Consider the following 20,810-nt stretch of genomic DNA (forward strand, 5'->3'; position numbering starts at 1 on the left):
GGATCCTCGGGCTGATTACTGCGAAAATGTAACTGCCCTGTATTTCAGAAGTTTTGTAACAAGCCTGTTTTAAAAGTAAAAGCAGAAGTAGCAGACTTGACCATACAAATTATCACTCAAAGACATGGTGGCCTAAAAGGGGGGTGATTCCTCCTGTGACATTTGAAATTTTATTGAGAGCTGAAGTTGTAGCTGAGGTGATGTTTAGGGAATTAGTTTGAGGCTCAGCCTTGCCTCAGGGTTCTAGTTTCAAGCTGTGGTTAAGGTTGAGGGTAAGAGAAATGCCTGGGACAGAGTTCATGAATCGGGATGTATTATTACACAAACCACAAACTTCTATACTTCACATTTATGACTGCTTGGTCCCTTCTATACGTGCCATTTATCATATAATTAAATTGTAATTGCATTTTGTGACCAAATTAATCCTATACCACTTCAAACAAGGGGAAGTGTAAATTTGAACTGAGGTTGGACGGTTTCCCATGATTCCTATTGGGGATTAATACGTTGTGAAATAATAAGGCATAGCCCGACATACATTGTAATTACATCTGATACTGGTATAATGCTTTCCACCATAATCCTCAATCACAAACTGTCATCCTACTTCATATTACCATCCCCTATCTTTTGTGCTTACCATCTCCACAAGTAATAATCAAATTATCTCCACTGAAATTCCAATCTAGTGCTTGCAGTATGTCAACAAATCTATCAGCAGGATGTAAAACTGAAATGGAAAAAACCTGTGTAGCCGCACACTTACCACATTTCCCCGATGAGCCATAAGGATGGCGAAGTTGGTTAAGTGACTGCAGGAACAAGTGGTGTGGCTCTTGTTGGTGTGCAGCAGTTTACAGCCTTGGGTGGACCAGTATCCCATCATACTCCGTTCCGAGTAATTCCAGAAGGAGCAGTTGGGATTATAGTAGTGCTCCTTCTACAAAATACAAAGAAAAGTCATGAATGAACATGCGCTGTAATATGCACTAACAGGCACAAAGTGTGTATTACCTTTACATTTCAAACTTCTGCCAATATTACACTGCAAGATATTGTATACAGGCAGGGAAGTTAAAGATAAGTTTTATTTAAAATCTTAGTTTATTGAATTGAACTGAGGGGTTAAAGAGCAGTCAAAATTGTTTTTAATTTAAGATCATTAAATAAAAATTAAAATGTTATGACTTAGTAGAGATTTACTATAATGGCTAAACATAATCAAAGTCCTATACACTTAGCAACCCATCCAATGATATGTTGTGAGCCTGAAAATCAGCTAAAGAGCTAAACTTTGTTTTGAATCTATCTATCTATCTATCTATCTATCTATCTATCTATCTATCTATCTATCTATCTATCTATCTATCTATCTATCTATCTATCTATCTATCCATCCATCCATCCATCCATCCATCCATCCATCCATCCATCCATCCATCCATCCATCCATCCATCCATCTACAGTCATGAGTCTATGTGTTTCTGAAGTGTTAATTACAATCAATTGTGTACTACTAATATTAACAATGTCTAATTATGTAATAATAACTTGCACATTAATAATAACTTGCAACAAGGCGCCCGCTGTGGCAGACGTGTTTGCTTGCTCTGCAGTCACGTGCCGACTATTAGCAATACATGTCTTAGTGCACTCTGGACACCAAAATAAGAATTTCCTCGTACTGAGAAACACATTTCCACACTGTACACAGGACAATAAACTTGAATAATACCATAAAAATGACAAAAATAAAACAACAGCTGTTTCCGTATCTTAAGGCTCCAGCTGTATAGTGTAGTCTTGGGAGGTCTCAAGAGGGGGCTTACATCCAGGTGCTCCAGTGTAAAGACTACAGGGTCGGCAACAAACACACGGCTTGATTCTTTGGTAATGGAGGCTGAGAGAATGTGTGAGTTGACCGTCAGGGAGAGGTTACGTTTGTTCATGTCTCCAAGCCCCCTTAGCGTTGCGTTCTCTGTGCTGAGAAACTGACCCAGGTGTTTGTACAGCACAAATACCAGCTTGGCTACACCTGTAACCAAGAAGAACACGGTCATGAGAAAAGCTGGAGAGAAATAGATGAGCACAGAAGCCAATATCAAATACATTTGAAAAATACACATTCTCAAATTCATAAATAATTTCTTAATGTGCAATTCTATCAAACAGATTAGCATACTGCATTGTCTTGAGCAGGGAAGGTAAGTTTATATTTAATACTAATCACACTTCTGCATTTGAAATCTGTTTGAAATTTGTTTCAAATTTGTTATGTAAAATACTAAGTTAGAAGCCGTCTTACAGATTCACTGGACCATCCATCCATTATCTACCGTTTATTCTGTAACCGGGATGCTGGAGCCTATCCCAGCTGTCTCTGGGGCGAGATGCGGGTTGCACCCTGGACTGGCTGCCAATCGATCGCAGGGCCACATATAAAAACAAACGCCGACTCTCCCATTCATACCTCTGGGCAATCTTTCGATCTATCCATTATCTACCGCGTATCCTGCATTTGGAGACCCGGGGATTGCTGGAACCTATCCCTGCTGTCATTAGACAAGAACCAGGGTACACCCTGGATCATTTGCCAGTTGATCACAGGGCCACATATGGGGACAAACAACCAACTCTCTCATTTGTACAGTTTGTGAAGCTTTTCCATCCATCCATCATCTACTGCTTATCCTGCAGTCAGGGTTGCAGGAATTAAGACCTTAAACACTTTATAGCCTTGACTTTGACACTTAATCGTTTTGTTTGTATTTCTCATTATCCCTCCTTTTTTTTTTTTTTTTTTTTTTACTATTTATACAATTTCCTTCTATTATTTATCATTGTTATGTTTTACTCTGGCACAACAATTTCCTTCGGGATAAATAAAGTTGTTCTTATTCTTATGGCGTAGTTTAAGGGGTGATACACTCGGTCACCTATCTATCTCAGGGCCACATATAGAGACAAACCACTACTCGGTCTCTTAGTCACACATCTGGGCAATTTTTCCCATTTTTTTTGAATTAACTGTGGGAGGACACCCAGAAGAAACCCACACAGAGATGGGGAGAACATGCAAATTCCCACTCTGTGCTGAATGGGATTTCTCATGGGAATTGAACCAGGAACTTTCATGCTGTGAGGTAAAGGTGCTAACCACTCGACCACCGTGCAGAAGTCCAGAAATTAGTTCATCCACTTTAAAATACCAAATCTTAAATACCGTTCAGAGTTGCAGAAGTTAATCATATAAAACGTGAGGTAACAATAACTTAATGTGTCTACGGATGTTTTGTTGTCTCACCATTTTTACTGTTGACTTTAACTGTGTTGGAAGAAAGCTGAAGAGACGCTTCACCCTTGTTTGTCTGAGGGAACCTGAAGTCTTGCACCTGACCATCAGTGCTTAATACATAGACATCCAACACTGTCAGGGGTAAGAGGTATGAGAAAAGGAGAAGGAGAGTGAAGGGGGGTGAGAGAGAGGGGGGGCATGCATCAATTATTGAAGCATTTAGAAAGCAAACCACCATATTCAAAACACTGTTGACATGTTGAGAAAAACAAAATCCAATCTTATTGAGAAGAATTCATAGGGTGTCAATGCTAGGCTGTTGGGTGTTATTGCAACCTGGTGTCAGGTTGAGAGCAAAATAAAATATATCAACAATGGCAATAACAGAGGATGAACAAATGCAAGTCCAAAATTGACTGGATGAATATCAAATATTCATATGATCAAAAATATCATTGAGCTTTTACTTTTGCTATTTCCCCCCGTGGATTCGGATAACTCTGGGCTCAATGAGCAAATCTCTGAAAATCCTCAGAATTCTTACAGCCCTTCTCTCTGGTATGCCAGTTGCCTGGTAGTGCTCTCTTTGATGTGAGAAACTACTAAAGGGTCAGGAGGATACATGTATCAGCACACTGTCTCCCTCACATCCTCATGTAGATGACTTTTGACAGACGCAGTTGGGATATTATGCCCCTCTGTCTGGTTTTAACTTCTCTCTGCCTTTTTCCTCAGTATTACCCCTGATGCTCATCTGGAGGCACCATTGAGGCTATGAAAAATATCCAATTAAACAATTATTCACCTCTTAAAGAGCGGTCAGGTATGCTAGTTTCCAAGAGTTTTGCTTTTGGTCGTACCACATTGTTTTGTACCTTTACGTCTGGATAATTCATCTACCGTTCATTTACTCAGTAAGAACAGATTTAAAGTCAATGGGGTAGAATACAAAAGGGAGGAGTGGGCTACCGTAAAGACCACACCTATGAGCTATGAGTAGATATATGAATAGTTCACTTCACAAAGGGTTTAGAATCGGGGACAAAATGTAAAAATCTGAGAAATAAAATAAGGCCTTTTTATAAAAGATACATACAACGTGGAATTTCTTTCCTCACATTGGAAAGAAAAAAAACCCATGAAGGCTGTTTTGTAATACAGCATTACCAGAAACAATAACAGAAATTGTAACTGGTGGATGCTCATGTTGTTTAATTCTCTTAGGGTGACTTACTGATATTCTCTGCAGGCACTTTTACAATCGCTGGCTCAATCAGGTTTTCTGCAAGGACAAATGCCCCTTCCTCCAGGGTATCCAGTAACATTGTGGCTGCATGTGATTGTTCTGTGGCATTCATATCTTTCCAGGATTTCAAAGCTTCTGGCCTTAGGAGGTTGTCAACAGTGTCCACAATTGCCTGTATCCATGGAGACAAGCAGAACATCAGCTTGCTGATTTCTTCTATCATAACTTCAGTTTAATAACAAAAAACAGGGATTGAGAAAATGATAAAAGAACATGCATGGACAACAGTGGCTGCAACAATTAAAATGGTAAAATCAACATCATTCTGTCTTAATGAAGAACTGTAGGTTCAAGGAAGTCAAGGGTAAATTGAAATTACACAGATATAAACAGTGATATATACTAACATTCTACTTTACAAATAGTACACCTTATCTCGGGAAGTATAATTCTTGTATTGCTTTCTTTCATGAATAATGTTAAAATACTTGATTCCAAAAAAAATGTCGACGACATGTTTTCCCTATTCTGTAAAAAAATTATCCATGATAATTAGTCTTGTTTCTAATTTTGAGTAGTTAACTTCCAAATAACAATTATTCCCATGAACACTACTCATTTTCCCATAACATGATCCTCCCATAATCTTGAATACTATTCTCAGCATGGAAAGACAGCATAATTAGGAAATCCATGTCCAGAGTGGCAGTCGAGGAAAAAATAGGGGAAAACACTGCTTGTTTTCTACTGCAATCCTTTCATTTCCTGGATTCTGATAAGCAATAAATAAGTTAAACATTCCACAAAGTCCACACAAGTATCACATGTTGGTATAACAAGAATATAATTCGACCTTGGCGGTAGGAGTTCATTACTTTTTGCCAGGTAGAATCACAGCAATTACAAATAAAGCTAGAAAGGAGAAAGTTGAACAAATATTCAGAATCTTATGCATCTACAGGGCTGATCTATCAGGGTGACAATTTAACCATAGGTGCAATTAACCACAGCGTGGCCCACCACCACAACAATAATTAACCACAACAAGCCTTTGCTCACTATACCAATTAGTCACAGCTGTGATTATCCAGAACACAAAATGACCACAGACAGGATTATCTGTTTGCCTGGAACAACAAGAAAAGGGATCAACCAAAGTCGGCAGCAACATATGATTTTACCACTGACCTCATATTAACCACATCCATGATGACTGTACCCAGACTCTGGGTTCCCAGCTCGTCTCCATATCTCAGCCTTTAGCATTGAAATCAACCTATGTCTATGGCCTCGCAAGCAACTGGTGGCTTGCAAATTCTGACTGTAACGGGAATTAAGTGTGTATACATTCATGCAGGGGACGAGGGGTTCATTAAAGGGTTGGAGCCATTGAAATCAGACAAACAATAAATGGACTGACCGCCCATGTGAGCCATCCTCAAAAGGGACCATGAAATCCAAAAGGGACAAAACAGTATTTAATTTCTGGAACAGAAATAGAAATTATTTCTGATTGAATTCTCCTGGTGTTTCACCTGAAATGGAGCTCCTTTACAAATCACAGGATTGCTACCAGGAAAACCACTTAAAGAGGACTAATTTCTGTAGTTTACTGTGGGTTTGCAAAAGTTTCTCCAGTTCCAGGGCTATGCACAGAAAAAAGGACTATGAGGAATGAGATTATCCTCAGAGAGTCAACGATTGTATTAATAATCTAAAGCCCGGAAAGCAGTTCTGTGAGATTATACTCCGGAATACTTTGAGCAAAATGCTAACAGAAGTAAACAAATGGTGCCGTGTTGACTAGATACAGAATCATGAGCTTTGCCTGAGCTCTCTTGTTGGACTTGTCCAGTTAGACAAACCAAATTTACAATTACTAAATGGGATATTCCTATTCAAATAGAATTTCTAAGAAAGACTGCCTGGGTAGATATTGGCACTGATCTCTGACTTTGCGAAAATGATGGTCTGGTGAAAAAAAATTGAAATACATATATCATTTAAATTTTGCTTTAAAATGATTTTAACAATGGGGGAGGATGTTCTGACTACGTAACAGACTAGAAAGATTTAATTTTATGACGCTGGCAGAGCCAGTGATGCTTCACATTTTGTTTGGTGCCAACATTATTAGCATTTATGAAAATCAACTGCAACTGGGGAATTCTCTTGCTTCGTAAATATTTAGGATAGTGGCAAACACTCACAAGATTTTTATCAAACAAGTAATTCAACGTAAAATATCACTAGACATATGATAAAGTAGGTAGCACAGTGGCACAATAATTTGAGCTTATGCCTAGGAAAAAGGAGGGCTCTCACCCAGTCACAGCTGGGATAGGCTCAAGCCCTACTGTGTCTTGAGTGTGGGATAAGCGGTATAAACAATGAATCTTCTTCTCCTTTCAGCTTTTCCCTTCAGGGGTCGCCACAGTGAATCAACCTTCTCCATCTAACCCTATTCTCTGTATCCTCCTCTCTCACACCAACTACCTTCATATCTTCTCTCATTCCTCGAGACCTCCTGCCTGGCAGCTCCAATTCCAGCATACCAATAAATTCACTATCCCTTCTTTGTACATGACCAAACCATCTCAGTCTGGCTTCTCTGACCTTCTCTCCAAAACATCTAACATGTGTTGTTCCTCTGATAGACTCATTCCTGATCCTATCCATCCTGGTCACTCCCAAGAGAACCTCAACATCTTCATCTCTGTGACCTCTCGCTCTGCCTGCTGTCTTTTCGTCATTGTAACAGTTTCTAGGCCATACAGCATGGATGGTCTCACCACTGTCTTGTACACCTTTCCTGTCATTCTGTCTGGTAGTCTTCTATCAAATAGTACCCCTGACACTTTTCTCCACCCATTCCAACCTGCTTGAACCCAGCTCTTTTCCACACTCTCTGTTGCTCTGGAATGTTGACCCCAAGTACCTGAAATCCTCCAACTTCCTGATCTCCACGGTATAAACAATGAATGAATTAACATAATAGAGTGACTTAACCTTCATAGGTTTTGGCATTATGCAAAACCTGCTATCCAAGTTTTCATGAAATTTCATGGATGGAGTATTTCTGGAGGAATCAAAAATAATGGTGGCCTGACAGAGACATTTTCATTAAGTAGTCCTTAGTGAAGGTCTGTGCTCTATCAGTGTCTAAATAGTACACTTTGACATCAAGCACCAATTCTGCTTGGTTTTGTGGAAACACACAGCCACTTAAACCAATTGGCTTTTATTTAAAACAATGAATGCAAATCTCCCAACTATGTTGGAAAACAGGTATTAAACTTGATTAAGAAGCACTGTCTGCTAACCATGAACGCTGCACCAATACATCTGGTAGCCGTTGAGATGTTTAACTTGATAAATTAAAAGTTTTGACACTTGAGGAAAAGTCAGGCGATCATCAAAGTCAGGAGGTTAAATACTCTGGAGAGGGTGAATGTCTGGCAACCCACCAACCGTTGTTGAGTTATTTAGTTTGGACGAAAAGTGACCGTGAACATTTCCATCCATAGTCATGCCTCCAGCATAGCTAAAAATCAGTGAAGGGAAATATATTGCTCCTTTCCCACAGTAAAATGAAACCTCAAGTAAAAACAGCCTGAACTCATGGGGAGTCCCCAAGAGCCACTGAGAAATGCAAAATCTGATTATTTGTTTCACGCTATGCAAGGCATCATATCCACAGTGTTTATATCATACCCTTGTCTTTCAGCTGAACCTACCAAAAGGAAATAAATTTTGCCATACATGAAAAAAGCAAAATGTCTGGGGAAGACACTGAAAAATCAGACTGGAACACAAACACATTAATGGGCTCAGGAATTAATCCCACAGATAAAGCAAAAGAGAGAGGGAGAGGAGATTTCTTTTTTGCAAAGAGAACAAGGGAGGCTAGATATTCTATAATGTAAGCAAGTGAAAGCTGAGCACACTGCCACTTTGATCACACTTCTGGCTGACAGGGAAGTGCAATTACAACCGTGGGAAGGCAATTATTCACACAACATATAAAGAGACAAGAAGAGAGGGAGTGAGAAAAAGTGAGTGGGGGAGGAGGAAAAGAAGGAGGAAGTCAATGAAAGAAAGAAGAAGAAGAAGGAGAGATATAGGAGAGATAAAAACAGTGGTATTGACAGTGGCATCCTTAGATGGACAGGAAAACTGACAGCCAAGTCAGATGAGGAAACAGCCATATCGTGTGCAGGCACATACTGTAACATGACAATCAAGGACACACAGACAGTGTTGCATGCTGCTGGTCAGGCGCGAGTGACAGCGATGTGAACGCTAGCGGTGATACCTTCATATATGCCCTGCATGTCTTCTCTCTTTTTTGAAGCTTTTCCATTTTATAAAGAAAATCAAGAACAAAAGACAAGTTGTAAAAAGACTGATACTCAAAGAGCTTAAAAAGACAAAGCATTAAATCATGCCACTTACCATAGTTTACAGGAACAAATAAAAAAGAACTGGCACAGATCTATAAACTATAATAGCTCTTAAAACGTGGACTGAAAATGTGACCACCGACTTATTATGAATAAGCATCACACAACAGCGGGGAAGAGAAATTTAAAATGCACAGTAATGTGTGTGAGAAAAATGCCGAAACCTGATTCTGATGCTCCCCTTTAGTGGAGCCTTAAATTACACCAAGAAGCTAAACAATGTGGGATGAGATAATTTGGATTTCAGGCCAAGAAAAATTAACAATGTAAAAAAAAAAATAAAAAAGAAGACCTTTCCAGTCTCTTGGCATTTCCTTATTTTCCTGAACTAGGAATGAAAAATCAGATACTGAGGCCCTGTAACTAAATTAGAAAATAAAAAATGGTTGCTGATTTCCAGATGTGTGTCTTGCAATAAATAGGTCAGGCAAACGGAACACAATTTTTCATTTTTTAAAGAGAAAATGCTGCATTACAGGAAAAATTCTATTGAGGTGCCGGTTGGGGTTGCATTACACATTCATTTATCATCCATTTCAATTAAAAAATTGTAATGCTATTATTTGTTCAACTACCCAGTCATGATTGGAGGGATCACTGCTCTTTGGCACACAAAAACACACACACACACACACACACGCACGCACGCACGCACGCACGCACGCATGCACAGATATATACGCACGCACACACAGATATGTACAAACATCCATATATGTCTACATGTGAAACAATTATGTTCGAAAAAAACAATAAACACATTAAAAATTGTCCTGAAAGATCGCCAGTCAGTGATACATAAATCATATCCAACCCAAGGCAGATTAATTACCTTTCAAAAAAAGAATGACTCATAAAAAAACTTTCACGGTATACCATCACTGTATATTCCGATATAATTTGGTGATCTCATTTCTGTAAAAAATCTTCTAGATTTTCAAACTTTACTGGAACTAATAATAATGAAAATTCTCTTAAAATTAATATTTTTTTTAAAAGCGCTGGCACTTTATGTTACGTATAAGGAAAAATGGATTTTGATGCCTTCCTGAATCATCCAGTGGATGTTATTCTTCAAATTACAAGGTTTAGCAACTACTTCAAATTGCTTTTGAAGGCTCAGAAGTTTAATCCTCGTCTATTCCAAGCTTTCATCAGAAAATACAAGTTATTGTTGTAAATGTCCTTCTACCATCCAGTGGATTTCATTTAGCCGTAAATTTCACAGCGTGAGTACATGACAGATTTGTTTTCAGTTTAGTTCAACATCACCTCTGGCACAGTCAGTGTCCATGGAGCCTTGTAAATGCACTTTAGCAATAAATATGTTAACTTGCAGCTGTGTCTCTTTGAAGGTTTTCTTTTTCCCCAAACATACACATGATGTAGGGCAGAAAGAATGGAAATTATTTTGGAAGTAAAACTTGAAAACTCAAGTGATTTTTAATTAAGAATGGAAGGAAACACCTCTGGTTCCTTGTTTGGTATAATGAATATCTTAGCACACGTGGATCAAACAAGTACTGCAATTGTTTTTCGGAAATTGTTTCTATAAGCACACTATAAGTTATCAGACCAGCACAAGTCAACAAAGTTTGAGAGGTTTTGGTGAGCATCCGGGAACATTTAGCAATAGCAGAAATTTCCCTCAGGAGATGGAGGAAAACAAACCAAAGAAAAATGAGGTAAAGAAAAGTAAATATTAGAATGGAATTTGTGGGGTTACCGAAGTTACATGACTGAAATTATAGATTGTACTGGTCTGTGTGTAATTGTCTTAAGGTTCAATGGCAAGGCCTGCACAATTCATGTTTCAGGTGATCATTTGGAGACATATGCCACATTTCTTTATCATAAGGTGTTTTTTCTGCCACTGTAAATGTCTAATGAATCGCATTGCCTAATCAATCAGCTCTAGCATCCAATATTTGTTCAATTTTTGTTAAATAATTGCACACACAATACTTTTATGACAAATGTGTTGATCTGCATTGCAGTTTTTCATCACATGATCATATCATAATATTCCAAATTAATAGGATACAATCATCATAAAAGAAAGATTGTAACATAAGTTATGATGCAAGGAGGTTGAAATTCTAGTAAATTGTGTAACAACTTTGGGGTATTTGTAATGTTACTCTGATGTACAAATCATTGAAACACTATCAGCGTTGCAGCCTGTTAGCCATTATCAGCCAATAGTAATGTTGCTGTCCGAACACCAAAATCCACCAAAAATAGGCGTCTTTTTATGCAATTCGTCCTGTTTTCAGAGAAAGTGCTCTCTGAAAAACAATGTAATTTTTCAAACTGTCAGTTATCTCTCCATGGGACTGCCAACAGCCGAGGGATGAAGGTAGGTCTTGCGCCTGTACTTTTCTCACTGGGAGCTTGCAGACTTTGATATGAAGTAGCTCCACACTTGTCAGCAAGCAAGAGCTGTCTGATGACATGGTGGGGAAAATTAAGGCCTTCACTTCCGTATGGGTAGAAGAATGTAAGTCCATTTCAACACCAGTAATTAACAGCTGCAGGGGAATGAGCTTCCCCTCACTACTAGACTTGCCTCCCTTGTCCCTTAACAAGAGACTATATGCTACAAGACTGTATGATTGTGTGTGTGTGTGTGTGTGTGTGTGTGTGTGTGTGTGTGTGTGTGTGTGTGTGTGTGTGTGTGTGTGTGTGTGTACATGTGCATGTGTATGCATGTGTGTCTTTTTTTGTATACACTGGCTGGTATCCTGCTGTTGAATGTCCTGTCACATGCTGATACTAGGATGGAGCCTAGAAACGCAAAGTTCAATAAGACAAGCCAGACAAGAATTCCATAGTACCTTGTTGAAGCTGCGTCCAGCTGAGTCCTTCTCGCTGGGCCGGAGCTCCTGCAGCTGAGCATCCAGGATGTCGACAAGTTGTTCCATCAGGCGCACGGAGGAGCTCACGTCACCAGCAAAAACCGGGCCCTGTGTGTGGCGTGCCAGCTCATTGGCTAGATTGGCAGCATTTTCCCCACTTCGAATCTGACAAAACCAACAATTAACACAGATTGTGAGCAAAGCATCAGATCGGGCATTGGCGTTATATGTTAACTATCATGTGGGCAAGTTACTAAAAATAAAAAATTGGCTGTTATCAGAAAGGATCAGTGCAACATTCATTTTGTGCTCTCATCGCATGAAAACTTCATTTTATTCAGTAATACAATAATACAATTTTGATACAAGTTCTAATATGATAAAATACGATTTGGAAAGGGACTACAGATAAAACTGATATATAGGCTTCTGTTTTTATCCATCCATCCATCCATCCATCCATCCATCCATCCATCCGGGGAACATCTTGGACTGGTCACCAGTCAATCTCAGGGCCACATATACTGACAAACAGCCACTCACTCACTCACTCACTCACTCACTCACTCACTCACTCACTCACTCACTCACTCACTCACTCACTCACTCACTCACTCACTCACTCACTCCATCCAGCCATCTTCTGCCACTAACACTGAGAATAGATTAACTGTACTGCGTACTCCTATGTTTCTGAGATTTAAGAAAAGGAAAGAAAGTGTTACGTACTTTTTATTTCTGGAATTAATGAATTTCATTTTTTTCTGTCACTGCTGATTTATAGTATGAAACAGGTGCAGCAGGCATAGAAACACAGTATTTTCCTTTAGCTTCACAAAATGGTAGATATTATTTAACAAGCTGGAAATATTCCTGCCGAAGCATATGTAATAAGTTAGTGCCTGATGCCGGCACGGAAATATGTCTTTTTCCTTCTATATCTACAGTACCACTCTACCTTTTGCGCCACTTGAGTCACCCAGTGGGAGGTACAGTTGCTCAGGTCTGGTCCTTTGGAGCACCAGGTTCCTGCCACAGTGCAGAGTAAGGAAGCAATGCCTGCCGCAGCAAAGAATGACAACAGCAGATGTGGGGGGTGAAAAAAACTGCTCAAATACAGTTCCTCTTACAGTTCTATCCTTCATCCAAAATCTCTGGTGCAGGAAACAATGTGTGCAGCCGGAGCAACCAATGCTGAAAACTTTTAAACCCAACTTGCTTTGGAGAATTAACATGATAACAACCTGCAGAGAAGATTAAGGAGAGATTGGGGCACAAATCTCACTTAAATGGAATGCCGCACCAAATGTATTTGTGAATTGTAAACATATCAAAAGCAGTGCTGGATGATTAAATAAAATGCAATATCATTTCTAATGACCGTTGTTTTACTGACAGCAATTTTAAACCAAGACACTTCCTTTTCAACTCCAGTCAAAATATTGTCTCTGTCTTGCTTTCACATCTGCCAATGGTTCTGCTTTATAGTTTGACAGCTCTGTCAGTCTCCTTGACAGGGTGTTAAGGTAACTTCTGTGAGATTCCTACGTCAGTATCATTGTCAACAGAACCTGTATAACAATCTGCAGCAGAGCATTTCCCTTACTGTCTCTTTGATTCCCAACTTCCCACACTTTGCTTTTAACTATGAGGCATAATTGCCATTGGGAAACACCAATGCAATGTAATTCACACAGAAAATAGAATGAACATATAACTTGTTATTGGATTTTGTTGATTGCATATCCAAGCTTTGTGAAATAGTCAAAAGCATTTTATTTTCACTATACTTTCGGCAAAGACAAAAAACTAGCAAACAAAATCCCAAAACAAAGCAAAATCAAACCAAAAGGTGGTGTGGTGCTCAAAATAGGAAATGTGCATTATTACAATTACATGTGCAAGGCCTTGTTACCTATATTTAAGAGGGTCGAAAGCTATATAGTTCTTAAAATTTGACATGCCCTCAAATAAAAATGTCACAAACTCTAACCATAGGAGCAAAGATGGAATAACAAATAACTACACACAATTAAAGCAACCACATTTATATATAAATATTATCTGTATCTTGGATGGTTTGTTCCAGGTTATTTGTCTTATATAATGATCACTTTGAAATTCAAAATATGCGACGTAATCTCACATTACAGCTGGGCCTGAGAAAGAAGTAAGAATATATTATAACAATAACTGTATAGGGTTAGCTTACCTCTAGTGCCTTTGGGACAGGGCCTCTCCACAGTTGTTCCAGTGTGGGTCTGCGGCCAGTCAATGGCTCTTTTCCTCGTCGCCTCACAGAAGCGCCTTGGTGTTGGAGGAAGCTCTGGCACAGTGGGTTCTACTGTGACTGAGCCACGAGTATCCTCAAAGGGGTCTCTCCCATCCCTGGGGTCTGCTCCTGCTACAGTGGTATCACCATACCCTTTCACCGTTGAAACAGCGGTGGATGTGACCATTTCGGTCTTCGGGGGCGATGATGAGACCGAGAAATCTTCACTGGTCGACACTAAAAAAGAGAACGAGTGGAACTGTTAACGCTCAACTCATGTCCTTTACTTGAACTCCCTTCATTTCTAGATGCAATATAAACAGGCATGGCTTGTTAGTATTACTGGAGTAAAAAAAATCACCCCAGCTTACAGTCTAAGCCCTATCCTCCACAGAGCTAAAGCAAGGCGAACCATCCATGACAGTGCTATCTGTGCAACCAAAATAGCATGATAGGGCTATTTCGGATTTACATCAGCTCATAAACAAGATACTAATTGGTGGTTGGGCATTCTTTGACATAAAAGTGATTGCTTCCTAACACACTCAGAACCTATTAGCTGGTTAAATGGCAACAATGAACCCAAAGCTTGTTTCCATTTTTACCTTTTTTTCCTCTCTCATTTATCTCTCTCGCTTTGATAAAAATGCCTGGTGCTTCAAGCAACAACCATATATCAGCAATAATGTAATTCAAGTGCACACCTAGTTTGTGAAGCAAATCTATGTGTGAATGTGCACATGCCTGTGTTTGGTACATTGCTCATATGTGTTCTTGTTTAAGATTGGAGATGGATAACTTCAGCTGAGAGCCTGCAGACTACTAGGAAATGAACACAGAAAAAGGGTATGTATAAACTGTGTACAGTATAAATAACTAATATAGATAAAGAAACCATCATTAATGTTTTAGGGTATGTTCATAAGTGTCAATGTAAACAGGCTTTGTTAAACTGTCGCCTGTTTGGATGAATCATGCATTCTACTGATTATAACCTGATTGTATATGAAGATAAATGCAGTTTGCCATGATGAGATTTTGGATTGAGAGACACGATGTCTTCAGGATTCCCAGGGTGCTTTTGGGAAAATGCAATATCATGTTATCTGACACTCCATTATCAGAAACACATCTCCATTTCCTGAGAGAGATTGGTGACAAAACCTGCATTTCACGTTTCACACTTATCAGACACCCGGGGGAATATTTGCTTTTTCATTTTAGTGAAACATTTTTTGAGTTTATTACAAAGCTGATATCTGGCAATGTCGTCGGGGAGCCACAGGAGAGCGGGAAGAATGAAAAAAGCTATGGTGACGCTGAACTGTGGCATTTTACGGAATGAACTTTTCCTCTTGGATAAAGTCCTGGCTATTTGCCATACACTCGTTCAGTCCTTGTGCGTTTGTAACCCACACATTCACGGGTTGACCTAATCTTGTATGTTATATCTTGCAATTGTAGATCAAAAAGAAAAGTTTCACTCCCAGGACAATGAAGGCTCAGTAAGAAAATATACAAATATTGGATGATATATAAAGTATGCTTAAACTAAGATATGAGATCTAAAAACCTTTTTTTTTTTTCAAAACTGGACAAACTGAACAAGATAAATCATCATAATTTAACAATATTGTGTTTTAAGAGGAAGCGGTTTTCATATATACTATCTATTGGCATTGCAGACTTTATTGACTGAGAGAAAGAGGATTTAAAGATAATCCAATATACCCTTATGTTGTTATTCAAGGACAAGAGTAATTCAGATTCGTAATATTAAATCTCTCCATATCTGAGCAGATAAGTTGAACTTTTTCTGAGGGCTAATTTAACATTAGATATGCATCTGCTTTCACAGTATGCAGCATTAAGGGGCAACGTGGCGCGTGAAGTCTCTGGAACCGAGCATTCCTGGTTGCATTCTTGGCTCCTCCTAGTGTGTCGAAGTGTTGGTGAGCAAGACACTGAACCCCAAACTGCTCCCCTGGTGCTGGGGGACATCAGCCTACTGCTGTTTATGGTTCATCCATGATGGGTTCATTGCAGAGAACCAATTTCCCCACGGGGGAATTAATAAAGGATAAATTATTTGCTTTCGGTGGCCAAACTAAGTAGGCCAAGACATCTACTTACCAATTTTAATCACAAATTAGTGTTTACAATTCTTTCTAATTATTTCTTTAACAATGTATTATTGTGGTGTCGTGGTTAGCGCATCCACCTCACAGCTGGAAGGACCCTGGTTTGATTCCCACAGGGAGTTTTTCTGTGTGGAGTTTGCATGTTCTACTGGAGTCTGCATGGGTTTCCTCCGGGTTCTCCGGTTTCCTCCCACAGTCCAAAAAATTATGCAGAAGGTTAACTGGAAAGAATTGGGAAAACTGCCTGGCTGTGTGAATGAGAGAGTGAATGGTTATCTTTATCGCTACATGGCCCTGTGACAGGTCCAGGGTGGACCCCTCCTCGATGACAGCTCGGATAGAATCCAGCATCCCCTGCAACCCTAAGTGCAGGATAAGCCATAGATTATGGATGGATGGATGGATGGATGGATGGAAGGGGGGCTGGATGATTTTTAGTCTACAATGTATAATGCTTGTTATTTGGCATTGTTCATAGTTTACTGCATTTACAGTTTCCACATACGGGGTGTTGCTACGTGATTTAGAGTAAAATACTTAAAAGTACTCTAGCAAAAATAAGTAAATTACTTTCTCAGATAACTGATTAATCATTCTTGGATGTAACACACTTGGAAACACAATTTCTAGTGTTTCCTTGTTTGTATCTTCACACAAACAAAATACTTATTGACTAACTGAATTGGCTTGCAGAGAAGAGACAGCCTGTTGATTATTCATTAACTTCCCAAAAAACTTCCAAAATTTCAACTGTTTATAGGCATAATTTGCAGCATCTTGGAGCAGAAGTATTGACATGAGACGGCAGCCACTTGAATATTGAACTGTTTTTGTGTCATAGTATAGCAGCTTCCATAACATGAGCTGCTGCTTTTAAACACTGTGTAAAGGCAGTACTATTTTGCCACTTTTACAAGTGTATGTAAAATATATAGTAAAGGAGCCCTCCAGCAGTAAATGCACCCACAGCACCAAGTTGATGTCTGTGGAAGAGACGCATTAGGAGTTATTGATATATCATTATACCGTGACAGGTTTTTGCACAACTGTAATGTATCATGTCTCATGGCAATCTGACTTGTGGATAAGGACAGCTGGATCAGTGGAACAATTTGGAGCAGTTACATTCTGCAGTTTGGTCTGAGAATAACCAAGAAGGAATTATTAACAAGAACATTCTTCTGTCATTAATTATGTGTTCAAGAAGCCCAAGTTAGTAATGCTTAATCAAAGACAAGGTAAGGCCATGTTGGAACTTCATGGAGTATGTGGATCATATGAGTGTTCAGTGATATAAAGCTCAACTAATACACATATTAGACCTACTCCAAGTGATTTTCTTTTCAGATGATGATACATTAACAGTGCTATTTTCATGTCTCTGCATTAAGCAAACAACAATTTCGTCTAACTGCTGGGAGCAAAATCCCCTCCAGTAGGAGCCCTGTATCCTCTGATAGCACTCAGCCAAGAGTGGGTTACACCAATTAGCTACCGTTTTTCTCAAGAGGCAGTGAAGTCACTCTTTATGGGCAATCTGACACCAAAAACACACTATTGCCATATCAAGTACATAATATACCAAGTGGAGATGGAACACTGGGAAATGAGACTGAAAAAATGTGGATTAAAACATATCTAAAATTAAGTAGAATTATGCAAAATACTCCATCAGATTATGTCACACACAGACACAGACAGACAGACAGGCACACACACGCACACACACGCACACACACACACACACACACACACACACACACACACACGCACACACACACGCACAAACATTTGATAGAGACACACGCACCAACATTGTATATCCGATATCAACATAAATGGATCTTACGCTGCCTGATACCTGCTATTAGGAAGAGCCATAACAACTCTTGTCCCAAATCAAGCTGTTTTAATTGGTTTATGCTTTGAAGATGGATCATTTAATTAATATCCCTTGTATAATTTCAAATAGACGCATACAGTGGAAGGATATAGCTCTTTTTAAATCACTCCGAAATTACCAGCAATCCAGTAAATATTGGAAGGACCCATCTTTCAGTTGTGGTATCATTCAAAAGATGTTTTCACAAGACCAAAAGAAAGCTGTTGACATGTTTTTGTGTTTGTTGTGTGTGTTAGGACAGTCATGTGACTACCCTGTATATGTGAAATTTTTAGACAATGGATGGATTAACATTACATCGTTCTGACAATTAACATCAACAGACTTTTGCTACAAATCCGATAAAAGATAGGCTGCTCTGGCTCACATGGTGATTACACAGCTGGGCCCTGGAAGACTGTATACTGTCCAATTTGCTTATTCAAGTAATGATGCCAATAACAATATTCATCCAAATTAAGAACTCACATTTTGCTCATGTCAATAATTTCAGTTTATTCTTTCCCTGTGCAAATATCCATAAACCTAAAGTTAATTTGATACTATTTATCCTAGTCTAATCAGATTAGATTACTAGAAACTAGTGGCCCTCAGTAATGTGAACAAACGCAGCTCGTAATTAGGCCAAAAAAAACTGCTTTACCTAAAGATTTTTTTCATAAGGACTATTTTGTGTTTTGGGACATATTTTGCATTTTGTGACATTTTAATTAACTGAATGCGTTGAAAACAAAACCGAAAGCTAATCAATTATGTATAAACGAGGCAAGCTTGAAATAATTATGATATTCATTTAAATAAGTATAATCAAGCTTTACTAATTACCCTTTTCCCTCTTTGGCATCTCCGTTCTAGTGATATCTGAGTAGACCACAGGAAAATAAAATTGCAAATGTTGCTTGTAAACTTGGTTGATCTCTTTCTTTGATTAAACTAAGACACTGGGATACATGTGTGATGCCAGATTAAACCTAACGATTAGGGCACGCTCACCCCATTTATCTAACTCATATATCTCAATGTGCCTTTGTCAGTGAGCATTTAAGCATGCTCTCAGCAGTTAAGAACTGTGAGGAGCTACACTTGGCCTTTGTGCCTCTTTACCTTAAGCGAATACCGTAAATTAATGACAGCGGAACAGATCCCGTAAGATTTGAATTTTGAATCAGTCTCTGTGTTGAAGCTGTTCTGTTTTGTTCTAGGTAATGTCAGAGGAACACACAGCCTGGCAAAGAAGTGAGAATGACTCATGTGTCTAGGCACAGGTAATTATCCACTGCTATTTCTGATGAAAAAACTTCATGTGGCTGAGGAGCAGTTCATTGGCAATTGTTTTTTAAAGAGTACTGGACAGAAAACCCTCTGCCGGGCCTATCCTCTATCTGTGTTGGGTAATTTATAAAGCTGAAACGTTGTTGTCTAGTAATGTTGTCTAGCAGCAGGCACAGGAGAGCCACAAGTGGACGGTTTGGAGAAAGGTGCGAAGCCAGGACGTGATACAGACATGTTCAGTCAGCGAGATATATGGGCAGGAGGAAATATACTGAATGCAAAACACTCTGAAATTCTGTATCGGAGTCTTGAATGTATGTTTCAACAGTGTTCTGCTCTAATCCTTCCAGCAAGTAGTAATCTACATAGCAGAAGAAGTAGAGCTCTTTTAAATCTTGACTCCCTCAATTCAGCCTCTATTTTTGTACGGGAGCATCATGCTTCAAAGGTGGAACATGCGCTTAGTGCATCTAAAAATGTCCTCCAACTTAAAGGCGCACCTGCAGGCATAATTCAGGAATTTAAAAGCAAACCAAAGTGCAGCAAGGTCCCCCTACTGGTTTTAGCCATGAGATGACTGAACAAATATATCACCTATACACGACGGACATGTGTGGTGTGCTGGATACGAAACTGTGATTATGCCTGGCTTCTTCATTCATCACTGTCGTTGTGTATGCTCATTGCGACTAGGTTACCCCAGGTGGCCAAGTTTTTTGGACATAGCAATTAATTGTATGTCTCTCATCTTTAAGCATCAAATCAAAGGTACCTCAAAGACAACTGCATTTTCTCCTTTCCCTTCTTGTTAGTTTGAAATCTTCTGTGGATTAGCTGTGCCCTCTGATGTTGCTTAGCATTCATTGGACTGACATTTGTTAATTTCTTTGCAAAACATGGAAAATGTTTAATTTGTGTTTCTACCCGTTTTGCAACTGGTTTGCTTCTTTATTGGCTTCCATCACGTTTAAAGAGACCTCTTAGGATGCAAACTCTAAAAGTATTGATTATTGTGGTTTTGTGTTCACAATGCATTAGGGAAGAACAGACATCTTCTTTACTAACCTGTTAATGGTTTAGCACAATTTGTAAAGGGAATTGATAAGGAAGGAGATCTTAGCTAATCACATCGACTGGTACTAAATTAAGGTACCCGAAGTGTTGCATACAATCAACCCTAGGTAAAGGAAATACTGACTACTTGCTAAGATCAATTATTTTCTGCTATGATCACTTCACCGCAGGACCAGGACCAAGATGAGTGCTAAGCCACGCTTGATGCGTTTGACACAAAAGTACACTCACTTATGTCATGCAATATGAGTTCAACAAAGGCAAGAAACACACTTGGTTTGG

At 39.1% G+C, this 20,810-nt stretch overlaps 1 protein-coding gene across 12 annotated transcripts in view; it reads right to left on the minus strand.

Moving 5' to 3' along the window:
* adgrl2b.1 (adhesion G protein-coupled receptor L2b, tandem duplicate 1) overlaps positions 1-20,810 on the minus strand; it is an 85,568-nt gene that overhangs the window by 13,755 nt on the left and 51,003 nt on the right. For 10 of the 12 annotated variants that reach the window (XM_086172322.1, XM_086172326.1, XM_086172320.1 and 7 more), the window contains 8 exons: positions 14,079-14,375; positions 12,825-12,925; positions 11,846-12,031; positions 8,861-8,899; positions 4,534-4,717; positions 3,309-3,431; positions 1,834-2,039; positions 770-943 (listed from right to left, as the gene is read on the minus strand). In XM_086172322.1, the coding sequence (XP_086028448.1) occupies positions 770-943; positions 1,834-2,039; positions 3,309-3,431; positions 4,534-4,717; positions 8,861-8,899; positions 11,846-12,031; positions 12,825-12,925; positions 14,079-14,375 (1,310 nt within the window). The remainder of the gene's footprint in view (positions 1-769; positions 944-1,833; positions 2,040-3,308; positions 3,432-4,533; positions 4,718-8,860; positions 8,900-11,845; positions 12,032-12,824; positions 12,926-14,078; positions 14,376-20,810) is intronic. The other 2 variants (XM_086172327.1, XM_086172324.1) reach the window with 1 other exon arrangement.

Source organism: Fistularia commersonii, chromosome 25 (assembly GCF_037954325.1).
Source record: "Fistularia commersonii isolate RoL2024-O1a breed Wild chromosome 25, RoL_Fcom_v1.0, whole genome shotgun sequence".
Taxonomy (NCBI): Eukaryota; Metazoa; Chordata; class Actinopteri; order Syngnathiformes; family Fistulariidae; genus Fistularia; species Fistularia commersonii.